At 40.1% G+C, this 13,028-nt stretch overlaps 1 protein-coding gene across 3 annotated transcripts; it reads left to right on the forward strand.

Annotated features, from left to right (window-relative positions):
• The first annotated feature begins 1,403 nt into the window (after positions 1-1,403).
• LOC134404688 (vesicle-associated membrane protein 8-like) lies at positions 1,404-12,956 on the forward strand. Of its 3 annotated transcripts, none has more exons than XM_063135515.1 (4): positions 1,404-1,489; positions 9,062-9,241; positions 10,107-10,265; positions 11,729-12,956. In XM_063135515.1, exons 2-4 carry the CDS (start codon positions 9,218-9,220, stop codon positions 11,870-11,872), a joined length of 327 nt encoding a protein of 108 aa, XP_062991585.1. In that variant the 5' UTR covers positions 1,404-1,489; positions 9,062-9,217; the 3' UTR covers positions 11,873-12,956. The 3 variants fall into 3 exon arrangements, 2 of the variants coding, with proteins under 2 accessions (XP_062991585.1, XP_062991586.1); XM_063135516.1 differs by lacking the exon at positions 1,404-1,489 and adding an exon at positions 3,034-3,111; XR_010025898.1 differs by lacking the exon at positions 9,062-9,241.
• Positions 12,957-13,028: the final 72 nt, after the last annotated feature.

Raw genomic sequence — 13,028 nt, forward strand, 5'->3', positions numbered from 1 at the left:
ATGATGATGATACATTTGTCCAAAATTCATCCACACACATGACTTGCAAGGATTACCCTTTGTACCTGGAAAAAAACACATTAATATGATTTTTGTTAGCAGCAAACCATAGCCTCAATGTGGAAAACTACGGAGTGTGCAAACCAGTAGTAGAACTATCACCAGCATCTCCAAGTAGGACTAGGAAAGAATCCTGCCTGAAGCATTGGCATGCCACTGCTAAGCAGTATCAATAGCACTGGGCTCGATGGACCAATGTTCTGATTCAGTTTAAGGCAGTTTCCTATGCTGCAAGGTTTCATTTTGCCCACGGTGCAGGATCCCAAACTGAAATGAAGCCAGTTTGCCTCATTTGGACACAACACCAAACAGATTTGCCATCAACCACAAGTTGATGCTTCTGAGCTCCCCTCACTTGCAAAGGGAACACGCACACCCAAGGCTCACAGCTTCTTAAGCAAAAGACAACAAACCGTGGTTTGCTCTTACATCTGAATGCCGCATCTCTCTCACACCCACCCACTCTTTTATAGCCACAGTTTGCATGGAGCTGTATACACATATATCTGTTGGAAGAGAAAAAATAGATGGAAATGCCAACCATAACATAAACGCTCTCGCTCTCTCGCTCACACACACACAACCATGAAACTCATGATGTCATAGGTAGCCAACCAAACAGTGCTAACCGTACTCAATTTCAACTACAAATAGTGGCAGGTTCCCCTCGAGTTCAGTCCTTAAAGATAGCACTTCTGAACAAAGTGTGACGATCATGCTTCCATCGCAGTCTCTCAACCCAACTTATGTACTGACACACACTAGTTGGTTTAATGGGATTTAAACACCAGTGTGCAGGTCTGCAGCCCAAATCTGCTGGTAGCTGGATTTGTTTATGTCCTTCATATAATCTATATTCTTTTAACTCTATGTAAATAAGGCTCTGCTTTAACCACATCCTTGCCTCCAGGCACCTCAGATAAATAAATCTGGTGCATTTTAAATATTTTTAATTACATTGATTATTTATTGCTTCTGGAAATCCATATTAAATTGTTTCCTTCACAATTTCCCCCCCTAGATTTTCAAGACTGTTGGCAGCAACTCCTTGATATCCACAAACACTTTTTGCTAAGTCCTGAGTTTAGTGCAGATTTTCAAGAGGCACTTGCACAATTCATGGTACGTAATATCAAACCTTATTGCAACAGTCGTTAATAAAAGTTACTGAGGAAAATAACTAGATGCTGAATCTATATGGTCTATATCCACACGTTTTATAAACGATTAAATCTTACTCTGTCGGTAAATAAACATTTCTAGGGCAGAATCATTCTGAGTAGTCACTGTAGTAAAATATTAACTAGAAGATTAAACAATAGTTTTCTACTGAGTCATCTGAGTCGACAGATGTCTTCCAAAAGAAGAGAGGGAAATACACATCTGAAGTGCTTTAACTCTACTTCTGGATTTTCTAAAGCCGCTTTAGGTAAAATAATCTTATTATATTCACTGTAACAAAAGTTAATTGGAATGATCGCCACAAGTCGCTAATGAGGTTTTGAATTAGCATGGCCACTGTAGTCTGAAAATAATATATTAATAACATCTCAGGGCACAATCTTATGCATGTTTAGACAGGAAAAAAAGTCCTACAACTCTCGGTATGCAAACTAGGGGATGCTGGGAGCTGTAGGACTTTTTTTCCTGTCTAAAGATGCATCTGACTGCGCCTTTAGTGACTGTATATGTAATCTCAAACTAGGTTATATCAACACAGACTTTGGGTTGGATCCAGACTAAAAGAATAATCCTTGTGGGATTAGGGAGCAAAGTGCTGGATTATCTACAACTTCTAAAGCCCTACTAGCTCACATGGGCCAGAGCAGGAAGTGAAGAGGCAGCTTTTGGTTCCCTTTTTCCTCAGAGAAAAAAGGTGGAGAGCAAAGCTCCGGTGCTTTGGACCTTTATTTTTATTTTCAAATCAATTCTTCCATGTACTCACTCACTCTACGTGTTTCGGACAGTGTCCTTCGTCAGGAGCTACATATGAAATTAGTAAAACTGCCAATTAGACACACATTGACTTGAAAATGAAACATAAAACGGTTCAAGGTTGAACGTGTAAAACAAGTATAACTGACAATTAAATGCGTAAAACATTTTTAAAAGGAAACATTGAATAGTTTAAGATTGAACGATGGACAGCACCAGAGCTGCGCTCTCCACTTTTTTTTCTGTTTGGTGGTGCTAATTTCCCTCACTTTTGCACCATGCCTTTTTCCTCAGCAGATCTTTTAAAACACACACTATTGAAATTGGGGGTGGGATTGTCTAAGAGCATCATCAGACGCGGGGGGGATCGTGTTTCCTTATCGTTGCTTTTCCCCTCATTTCTGTCCCACAATACTTCTTCTTTCTTTACACAGAGAAGAAAGAGGAAATAAACAATAACCACGTAGCCCGATTCAGTGGGCGTTCTTATCCTGCTGCTTCTGCTGCACATAGCAGGAAATAGCGGGACATTTCGCTACAGCCGAAAAAGACAGATTTTCCGGGTCTTTTTTTTTGCGACAAGAAAATGAGCAGAGGGGGCGGGAGGTGGACGGCAGCGTCAAAAGGACCCGCGTAAAACCGTGAGTGCCTAGTAATGTGATAAAATGCTCGTCTGCTGATGCGCTAGATGTCAGCCAAAAGGTGGTGTAGCTGAGGGGGGCAGTCCTGGGTCCTCTTGAGGGAAATGGAGGGGCTTTAGAGCCAGTGCCTCCACTCAACCCTGTCATGCCTGGTTTTCAAGGCCTACTGCCAGCAGGTAGATTTAAGACAACAGACATTCCACAGACATAACTGGGAACTCTGGGACACATTCTACCAGAGGACTGCCTCCAACACATTCTAAAACCCACCAGCCAGCAGATTTGGGGATTATGACAGCTCTGCCTGTTACTTGCACTTCGTCCCCCTTAAACCCAATGAGACATAAGTCACAGCTAATTTGCCCCATTTATTTCAATAGGGCCCAAGTACGACTACGTCTGGATCCAACTCATTGCTGTTATATCTGGAAAGCAAGTGATGTGTTGACTTCTAGTTTATAGTTACGAGTCTTCTGTAAATATATATTTTCTGAAATATGGTAATCTTCTAGAAATGTAATTGAAGTTCTAAAAAAGCGGAGGGTTGTATTGAAGTCTTAAATGACTGCATTACTTTGGTAACATTTCATCAATCAGCAACTGGCTCTGGATAGAATTACAGATATAAGCAACAGATGCTCATAAAAGGGACAGATTATCTTCTCTCACATTCTGTTGCTACTTCTTCTCCATGAGTTTTTAATAGCGTTTAGGAAGCCAGAGTCAATTGTACTTAAGCTTATTGCTTTACTGTGCTCCTTAGAGCACTCCTGAGATCAATAAAGGAACAATATGAATGAAAAATGGAAAAAAAACCACTCACAAGAAACCTTTGTGAAAGAGCAAGTGTAACATCCATTTTTACAATATGCTTTTTAGAGATCATTCCGAAGTTAGCATTATTTCAATAGAGTTGGAGGGAGAAATTTATCCTTGTCCATTTATATTCTTGAGATCAGTGGCACTTATCAGTACATCCAGAATCTTAGGGCTCATCTACACCAAGCAGGATATTCCGCTATGAAAGCGGTATATAAAAGGCAGGAGCTACTCTACTGCTTTATAGTGGTATTGAAGTGCACTGACAACTGGTGGGGCCCATTGACACATCTACACCAAGCAGGATATAGCACTATGAAAGCAGTAGATGGTACGTGTCAATGGGCCCCAACAGTTGTCAGTGTACTTCAATACCACTATAAAACAGTAGTATGGCTCCCGCCTTTTATATACCACTTCCATAGTGGAATATCCTGCTTGGTGTAGATGAGCCCCCTGTCACAGTTCAAAGAATTCCCTGCTTTAAGCAGATGCCTAATGTAGTTTTTGCTTCTTTCCTTTGACCCACGCCTCATGCTTGATCACAGATCTCTTTTGAGATTGTTGCACGTTTCCAAAGCAGTTTGCTGTGTAACTTGGAAGGCTGTTGTACAAGATTTAAAAAACTGGCTAGGGAGTTTTGTTTGGCTTTGATTAGAGCTCTTTAGGATTACAATTCTAGGTTTACAAAATAAAGTTTTGGAGAATAACACAGCAACAAGCCTTGACATCATGAGAGACGGTGTGGTGTAGTGGCAAGGGTGTTGGACTGGGAGTTCCAGGTTCTAGTCCCCACTTGGCATGGAAACCCATTGGGTGACTTTGGGCCAGTCACAGACTCACAGCCCAACCCACCTCACAGGGTTGTTGTTGTGAGGATAAAATGAAGAGGACTATGTACACCGCCTTGGGTTCCTTGGGAGGAAAAAAGGCGGGTTATAAATGCAAACATAAATAAATAAATGACTGCATTAATTCTAGTTAATGTAGTCTTTAATCCAAAGGAACCTTTGCATGCGTGGAAGACAATTAAATCCCTCACCACTTCTATTCTCTCCTGGGCAAATAGCAGGAGGTATAAAAATAGATTTCTGAACTGTCCATCTTTTTTCCACACAGGCTGCGTGTTGCAGTTAACATTGTGCTGGCAACAACAATAAAGAAGGAAATTTGGACACTTTAAAACCATGATTTCACACTGAATCTCAAATGTGGTCTCCAATTAATTCATGCTTGGTGATCTTTATTACTCTTTACCACTTCGTGCCACAGATAAGACTACCATGATTACTGACTGAGAACAGAAGCTGTTCTGGGCAGTTTTGGAAAATTTGACTTAAATTGTTTTAGCTTTTCCTATCTCTGTCATTCCAATGCATTGCCTACACACTGGTTAGAATATGGGTTTGATTTTTAAAATGGCTCCTTTCCATTTCCTATCCCTCATTCAACATTTCCAAAAGCACACAAGTGTAAAGGCGTGTAACGGTGTAAAGGCACTTTTACAAAACAATCCTAGACATGTTGACTTAGTATTAAGTCCCCTTGGGAAATATAGGGCTTACTCTCACAGTAAATGTGCACAGAACTGGCGCTCCAGTGTTATTTAAACCTTGTCAAGGGTTTTTTGCCATTAATTAGTAGAAATATTTTGGAGACTGCTAGTGGCCTTGAAATAGTGCTACAAAAGGAGTAAACAATCCTAAGGATACTGATGTACAATTATCATGCATATATAGTGGGCTCAGGAATACAAAATAAATAAATGCAAATATTTGGAAAAGCTAGGCACACAGACAGTATCTTGAAGATGCATTTCAAGATGATATCATGTTTTAAAGGTATATTTAAAACGAAGAGCCATGCTGGATCACACCAAGGGCCCAGCATTCTGTTCAGACACTGGTCAACCTGCTGCCCACAGGTGACCCAGAAGTAGGAAATGAATGCAGCAGCAGCCTCCCACCCATGTTCCCCAGCAACTGCTGTATACAGGCTTGCTGCCTCTGATACTGGAGGTAGCACATAACCGTCAGGATTTGTAGCCATTGATAACCTTCTCCTCCAGGAATTTGTCTAACCCCCCTTTAAAGCCATTCAAAATGGCCATCTCTACATCTTGAGGTAGTGAATTCCATAGTTTGACTACACATTGTGTTTAGTATTTCCTTTTATCTGTCCTGAATCTCCCACCAATCAGCTTCATGGGGTGACCCCAGTTTCTAGTATTATGAAAGGAGAAAAATGTCTCCCTATTCAAAACATAGGAGCGAAAGGCTTCAACACTAACCTAACCATTTTTAATCCTTATTGGGTTGTTCCCCCCCCCCACACACACACACCACCTTTTATGCCCCCCTTAAATACACAAAGTTTGGGGTTCTCCCAAGCCTGATGAAATCTCCCTCTTGTGTGTAGATAGTGCCGTTTTAGAACGAGTTTGCTATAGGATTTTATTTGTAACCTACCCCATCCCGAACACAAAGAGCAACTAACAGAAAGTTAAACAGAATCGCTAGAAATATTGAAACCAGTCCTCCATACCATTCTATCAATGACGTGGGAAGTGTATCTATCTCACAATTGAGGGATCAAAGCCATCAAAATTCCTTTGAGGGCACTTTGAAAGCCTAAATTGGCTCAGTTGTCATTTCCAGGGCAAATGGTCAAGCAGTTTCAGTTCTTGAGAGTACTAGTGAAACTGTTGTCATTCCTTCACGTTTGGCCATAGGAGTTTCTGAGAATGTAGGAAAAACAAAGTATCTTGTGGTAGACTAACAGATCTTATTTTGACATAAGCTTTCACGGAATAGTGGGTTATAGCTTATACCATAAGTGCCACGAGATACTTCATTGTTTTGGCTACAGACTACCGCTGCTACCCCATGCTCTGGAAATAGTTAGGATGTATAAGCAACAAGGGAGAAGGCTTCCTCGGTGGTGGAGCCCATTATGGAATGATCTCCCTGATGAGGTCCGCCTAGTGCCAGTGTTGTTATCCTTCCAACGCTAAGGCTTTTCTCTCTTTTATTTATTTATTGCATTTTTATACCGCCCAATAGCCGAAGCTCTCGGGGTGGTTTATAAAAATTCCCAGGCATTTGGCAGCACATGATGAATTTAGATTGATTGCTGTTTGGCTGATGGCCCAAGTTGTTTTTAGATATATGTTGTCTCTGTGTATATTGTCTGTACTTTTTTAAAAATGTTTTTCCATTTTTCATATTGTGGTTTTTTATGTTTTTAACCTTTGTAAACCACCCAGAGAGCTTCAGCTATGGGCCAATATAAAAATGTAATAACTAAAGAAATAAATAGCTTTTCCTTCCATTAAAAGGAGGCAACTGGGAGACACGGTTTCACATCCAACAGCTACCTTTCAGCTTGATTCTGGAGGAAATTGTCCTCCAGGTTGCAATTCAGCCCCACCCCATAGCAATTAAAATTGAATACATTTCTATTTCCTATTCATATGGGGTACATTCCACTTTGGGGAGTGTTTTAGCGTTGCTTATAGCTTACTGTGATGCCGTGCCAGCTACCCCTTTTTCGTTAAATTAGAAGATGAACACACCCCTGCAATTCCCCAGGGACCACACACAGGGTGTGGGACTTTTCTCTTCATGGGTGTGACCCACATTCATATATAAGATTATATTTACCCACACACATCACTATCTAGAATTGATCCCAAAAGTCAGAATAGCAGTGCAGATTTTTTTTAAAGGTATTTCTCTTTTCAACTGAAACATTTTCACAAAGTAGATCCCACAGATAAAATCATAGCATCAACGCATCATGGATATTGTCTGTTCTTATGCTTTTTAGATTTTTTTATATCGTTTTTTAATGTTCAATGTTTTAATCTCTGTAAACTGCCCAGAGAGCATTGGCTATGGGGCGGTATATAAATGTAAGTCATCGTCGCCATTAAAACGGAAAGGGCAAAGAGCAGCCAACAGAGTCACTGTCAGTTAAGACACAAATTCGTTGAACCGCAAATGAATTTGAGTGGTCTCACACACCACTTAAAAAGTAATAAAAGGGGAAACGGAGAGTCTTCTGTGGCAAGCGAGTCCCACATGCCTCTGCTCACAACCATCTACACTTTTTGACGATTGACATGTGGCAGATGCTTAATGCACGCCCAGCAAACCCAACCCTAACAAAATCAGAACGCAGCTTTCAAGGTCAAATGCGGCTTTTGAATAGTCGTCCAGGTTAGGCCCAGGGTACATCTTACAGTACTCTAGCTTGAACATTACAAAGGCATAGGTAACCGTTGCAGAATCAGAGAAAATGCCGTATTCTCCAGGTATGGGCACACCTAGCTACCACCACGAACTCTGTGTGTAGGCATAAACGCAAGAACAAATTACTGCCCATTTGGTGGTTGGGGCATTGTTTACCACAGGGGTGAAGAACATGTTTCACCTGGACTAAATTAAATTTTAGATTAACTCTCAGGGACTGCATTCCAGTGGTGAGACAAAAAAATGCCAAAAGATCCAACGTAGGTGAGCGTATCTCTTACTGGGCGGTTTATTTCTGTAAATCGCCCAGAGAGCACTGGCTATGGGAGTGGTATATAAGTGTAATAAATAAATAAATAAAATAAAATACCAGTAACTCAGCCTTAAGGAGCATTTCAAGCTTTTGAAATGGGTGAAAAACCACACAAAAGTTGGGAACCCACCCAATGATGTGTGGTTGGGGGAAAGGAGGTTTGGCCATCGGGGGGGGGGGTCTCTGAAGGCCGGATTGGGAACCCAGGCCTAAGGTTCCCCACCCCTGGTTTACCAGTTTGAGCTTGATTAATATAGCAGCCGTTTGGGTTATTTTTTAAGCTGTTCTAGTAATAACACCTGGAGCACTAAAAAAAATATCAAGATGCACTAGAAATGCTGGTCATTTAGGTTATATTCCTGTTGGAGGAAGGGGCGTCTAAAATTTAATGATTCTCTTATTCCTCTGCTGCTTAATTTAACTTTGGAGTTTTCTCATCTAATATGTTCAGATGCATGAGAAACCTCTATCCCATTTTAAACTGCTGGTTACAGAGATGGGTAAACAAATCAAAGGTATGAGAATCTGTACAAGGAAATGGACGAGTTCTTGTGCAAAGATTTGTTCCTAGCATTCCCTTTCCCCAGGAGTGGCGCCTACGCTTCACAACACAACAGGCAGTGTGCTAGATGCTGGGATGTGGTTTCCTGATGTAGCTGTATATTCACAGAACTAGGAGAGCAAGACCATAAGAACTGTGAGAGGTTGTGAGATAAGACCTACAGGAAAGTAGCCATGTCCATAGCTATTGTGATTTTACTAGCCCGGAAGAGGAGATAACCATAGCTTATTAGAACATTTACACCAGTTTGTCATTAAGGAGAAGGGAAGGCTTTAGTATAGCACAAAGGAAAAATTATGTTGTGGTGATAGATCCTAAAATAGCTATAAGTTTCTATTGAAGGTGTTTCATTTGTTAACACTAGTGGTAAGACAATAGGATTTATTTTGGGGGATTCCCCCCTCCCGAAGCGGTAGACACTGCTACGACTTCAGGAGGAAGACCTGAAGACCTGATCGCTCCTGCAAATCCCTTGCAGTTGCTGCGGAAAGAACCACAACTCTTGCTTTCGAAGGTGGCAAAGTGTCTTCTGATGACCTCATAGAGATGAAAAAGCTTCGGGGGAAGAGAGAGGAGGGGCCAGTATCTGCAAAATCCTATGGCCTCTTTAGCTGCGGCTCCTCGACTCCTCTAAATGGGCTCAGAGGGCCAACTAGAGGTAAATAAATAAATAAAGGGAGGGGAGAGAGGTGAAAATAGTGTCCCTCTGCCCTCCCAGCTGTAGCCTAGTAAGGCATAGGAATTTTGAAAGCCAATAGCATTGCGCCCGAAGACTAGAAAAATCTTGAACACCTTGTTGCTTAAATATTTTGTTTGCCCTTCAGAATTTTACTTTTTCCATCCCATTAGAGCTGGCTTTTAAAAGTTTATTTTTCAATCTGTTCTGATTTAATGTTTGTTCTCAAGCTGCTTTTGTGCAATTACAATGGTAAAGAAACGAATTACCTCCCTAAAGTGTAAGAAATAAATGGTTGCCATTTCGCTAACTTTTCTGTTTTGCTTGGGGGCGGGGGGATATGTGATTTTAGACTGCTTTGCTGCTGGTTTTACACTGGGGGGGGCTCTGCTGAATTTTATAATTTGTTTGGATAGTTTTAATAGAAGAGCAGTATTTAATTTTTAAATAAAATGCTAAGAGGTATTTACCATTACGCAGAACACTGATAAATGCCTACTTAACAAGTGCTGTTTGAATCTTAGATGGTCCTGATTTTAGTATCTGGTTTTACTGTTCTGCTGTTTTATTATACTTTCAGTTGTTAGTGCTTAACTTTTGAGATGTTAGCTGCTCTGGGAAAATGCTTTATGATTGAAAATTGGGATAGAAATCTATGAATAAAACAGGACTTGTGGAAACAAGGAAATAATCTAAGTGTTAAATTTTAAAATCGTCTATATTTAACTCACCAGCACATTATTTTGAGAGAACATTAAGAGGCATCTTAACTGACACGATATCCAAGACAGTAGCTGACATAATTCATTTTGAGTATAACGAATGAAATGTACTTTTTACCGGGCAGATGGCGCATAATGAGAAACAAAATGATACTGCAATTTCTACACTTCAAGTTCAAGTGGACGATGTGAAAAATGTCATGACTCATAATATCGAAAAAGTTTTGCAAAGAGATGAACGACTGAGTGAGCTGGCGGACCGAAGCGATGATCTTGAAACAGCGGTAATTCTACATTCAGTGCATGCAAAATATTAGTAGAAAAGTTTTAGGCTGACCCTTTAAATTGACTGAGCTACATACAGAAACTGGTACACCATAACGGCTGGGGAAGGCAACAGCAAACCACCCCGCTATAAGGCCTACCAAGAAAACGTCAGTGAAAGCTGCCGTCCCTCCAAGAGTCAGTAATGACTCAGTGCTTGCACAAGAGGTTCCTTTCCTTCTCTTTAAATTGACTGCGCTGCATACAGAAACTCCGCACAAAACCCGCAGCCCACAGAGCAGGCACCAGGGCCCAGTTTGTCAATGTTGAGGCAAGAAATATAGAGAAAGTGGGTATCTCTTGCAAGAACTAGCAGACAGACCACTTGAGAGGGCTCACAACCAGTATGCCGCTCTAAAAATGTTCCTCTAAGGAAAAAAAGCAGTGTCCAAGACCATCATGGCTTTGAAAAAACTGTCCAAGTACCTAACAGCATGAATTGATTACTTAAGCAGTTTTATCTAATGGTATAACAGGATAGGAAATATTCTTTTTTTCTCCAATTTTCTTTCTCCCTTGCCCCCATCATTCAGGCTAAATGTAATGAAAGTATATTATACTGAAAATTGAATTTCATCTCATTGTTAGCTCCCTTATTTTCCCAGCACCTCAGTTACCACTTGTTGGTGTAGCATATAAATTTATGGCAGCCAGGTTGGTCACCAGTATGTCTAGGGGTGAGCATATTATCCCAACAATAAAATCACTCCACTGGCTGCCAATTAGTTTCCGGGCAAAGTACGAAGTGTTGGTCATTACCTTTAAAGCCCCACATGGTTTGGGTCCAGGTTACCTGCGGGATCACCTTCTCCCATACAGACCACCCCACACACTCAGGTCCTCTGGGGAGCACTTACTTCAGTCAGCCAAAACTAGGCTGTCAACTGCTACCCAGAGGACCTTTTCTCTTGCTGGCCTCATACTGTGCCGGAGGAGATTCCTAAACTTATTTATTTAAGCATTTTTATCCCGCCATTCAGCCAAAAAAGGCTCTCATGGCGGCTTACAAAAATATTTGACAGTCCCTGCCCACAGGCTTACAATCTAAAAAACATGACACGAAAGGAAAGGGGATTGGGAGGGAGGAGGAGGGATAAGATTTAACTTAACTCTGTCTCTGAATTTAAGGCAGCTTCAAAGACTAGCCTTTTCCGGCAGGCCTACCCAGATGAATCTTAAACCAAGAATTTTTAAGATGTGTTGATTGTTATTTTGATGTTGTATTGATTTTAATATGCTCTTTAATTTTTATGTATCTGATTTATTACTGTATTTTTGTATTAATGGTTACTGACTCCATCCAAAGGGAGAGGTGGGTAAGAAATAAATATATTATTATTAGTTATTATTTTATTATTGATAAAGTTTCATCATATTTGGCATGTCGCATTACTAACTTGCACATTTCCCCATTTGCTTTCAGGCTCATGGTTTCCAAAAAACAACTACGAAGATCTCAAGGAAGATGTGGTGGAAAAACACTAAAATGGTTGTAATTATTGTAGGAATTCTCCTTGTCATTGTAATTTTCATTGTTCTTCTGGCCACAGGTGTCATTCCAACATAAAGAACTTTTAAGCAACTAAAAGCATCACATGGATATTCTTTCTAAAATATTTTACATGGAAAAGATCATTTATGTTTCATCTTATTTTTCTACAATAAACATAATTAACAGTTACCATATGCTTGCATATATAGTGCTGCTTTCAGCTGACAAAAAGAATGAGCTATTTCCACCTTCCAATTTTTTTAAAAAAAAATTTTGACAAGTTAATTTTACTGACAGGCTATTGGATCTAATTATAACCTCACACACAAAGTCCTGAGCAAAAGTCTCGTTCAGCAGCATACATATCAAAAGGAACTTGTGTGCTGGAACAAAATTACTTGATTTCTAGCACCGATCTCTTCCATGTTTTGCATCCTTGTTGGTTAAAGGCACATTTTTTAAAAAATTGCCAATTCTTAGTTTGTACCTATGAGACTAAGTAGGAAATGTTCTTTAATAAAGAACAAAGCGAGGCAGTAGATTTATGTTGATGTTTCTCAATCTGAATCTACTGTTCTATCCTCCATGCTTATTCATTCACTCACATTACTTGAATCTTCTATGTAGTTAAATTTCCTGTCAATTCGGTAACAACCTGTTAAAGCCTTAGTTTGAGGTTTGCTGACAGCCACTGATGACAGAAGGTAGGTAGACCTTGAGATAAGAAGCATCAATTAAGAGTCATGAGATCTTCTCCTGAGATGGTGTGTATATAAGTCACAGTGGAAGCAGAGTAATTCATTATTTCCTTTGGTTAAGGTACTATGTTGCAATATCTTATTTTATGATGGACTATCAGAAACTTAGTTTTCACTGCAAGATTTGAGAGGATTTATCCAGCTGCCAGCAAAATGATGCAATTGATAACTATCTTAAAAGTACTGCCCTGTTTGATTTAGCTCCTCACTTGGTTATGTAAATGTTTATTGCCCACAGAAATACCAATGTAACAGCTTTCTGATAAATTTCAATATCAAAGAATGTTGATACCTATGTACCATCTGTCAAAATATCAAATGTTGATACCTACGTACCATCTGCCAATATTTGCATTATGTGTCTGACATCAACAACTCACACTTTGTTGGCAGGCACTGCTACTAAGGCTGTCAAAATGTAAGCAAGGCATTATTCCCACCTCGTTGTCTGAAGTGTACATTTTTTAACTCCG

The sequence above is a fragment of the Elgaria multicarinata genome, chromosome 10 (genome assembly GCF_023053635.1).
Source record: "Elgaria multicarinata webbii isolate HBS135686 ecotype San Diego chromosome 10, rElgMul1.1.pri, whole genome shotgun sequence".
NCBI lineage: Eukaryota > Metazoa > Chordata > Lepidosauria > Squamata > Anguidae > Elgaria > Elgaria multicarinata.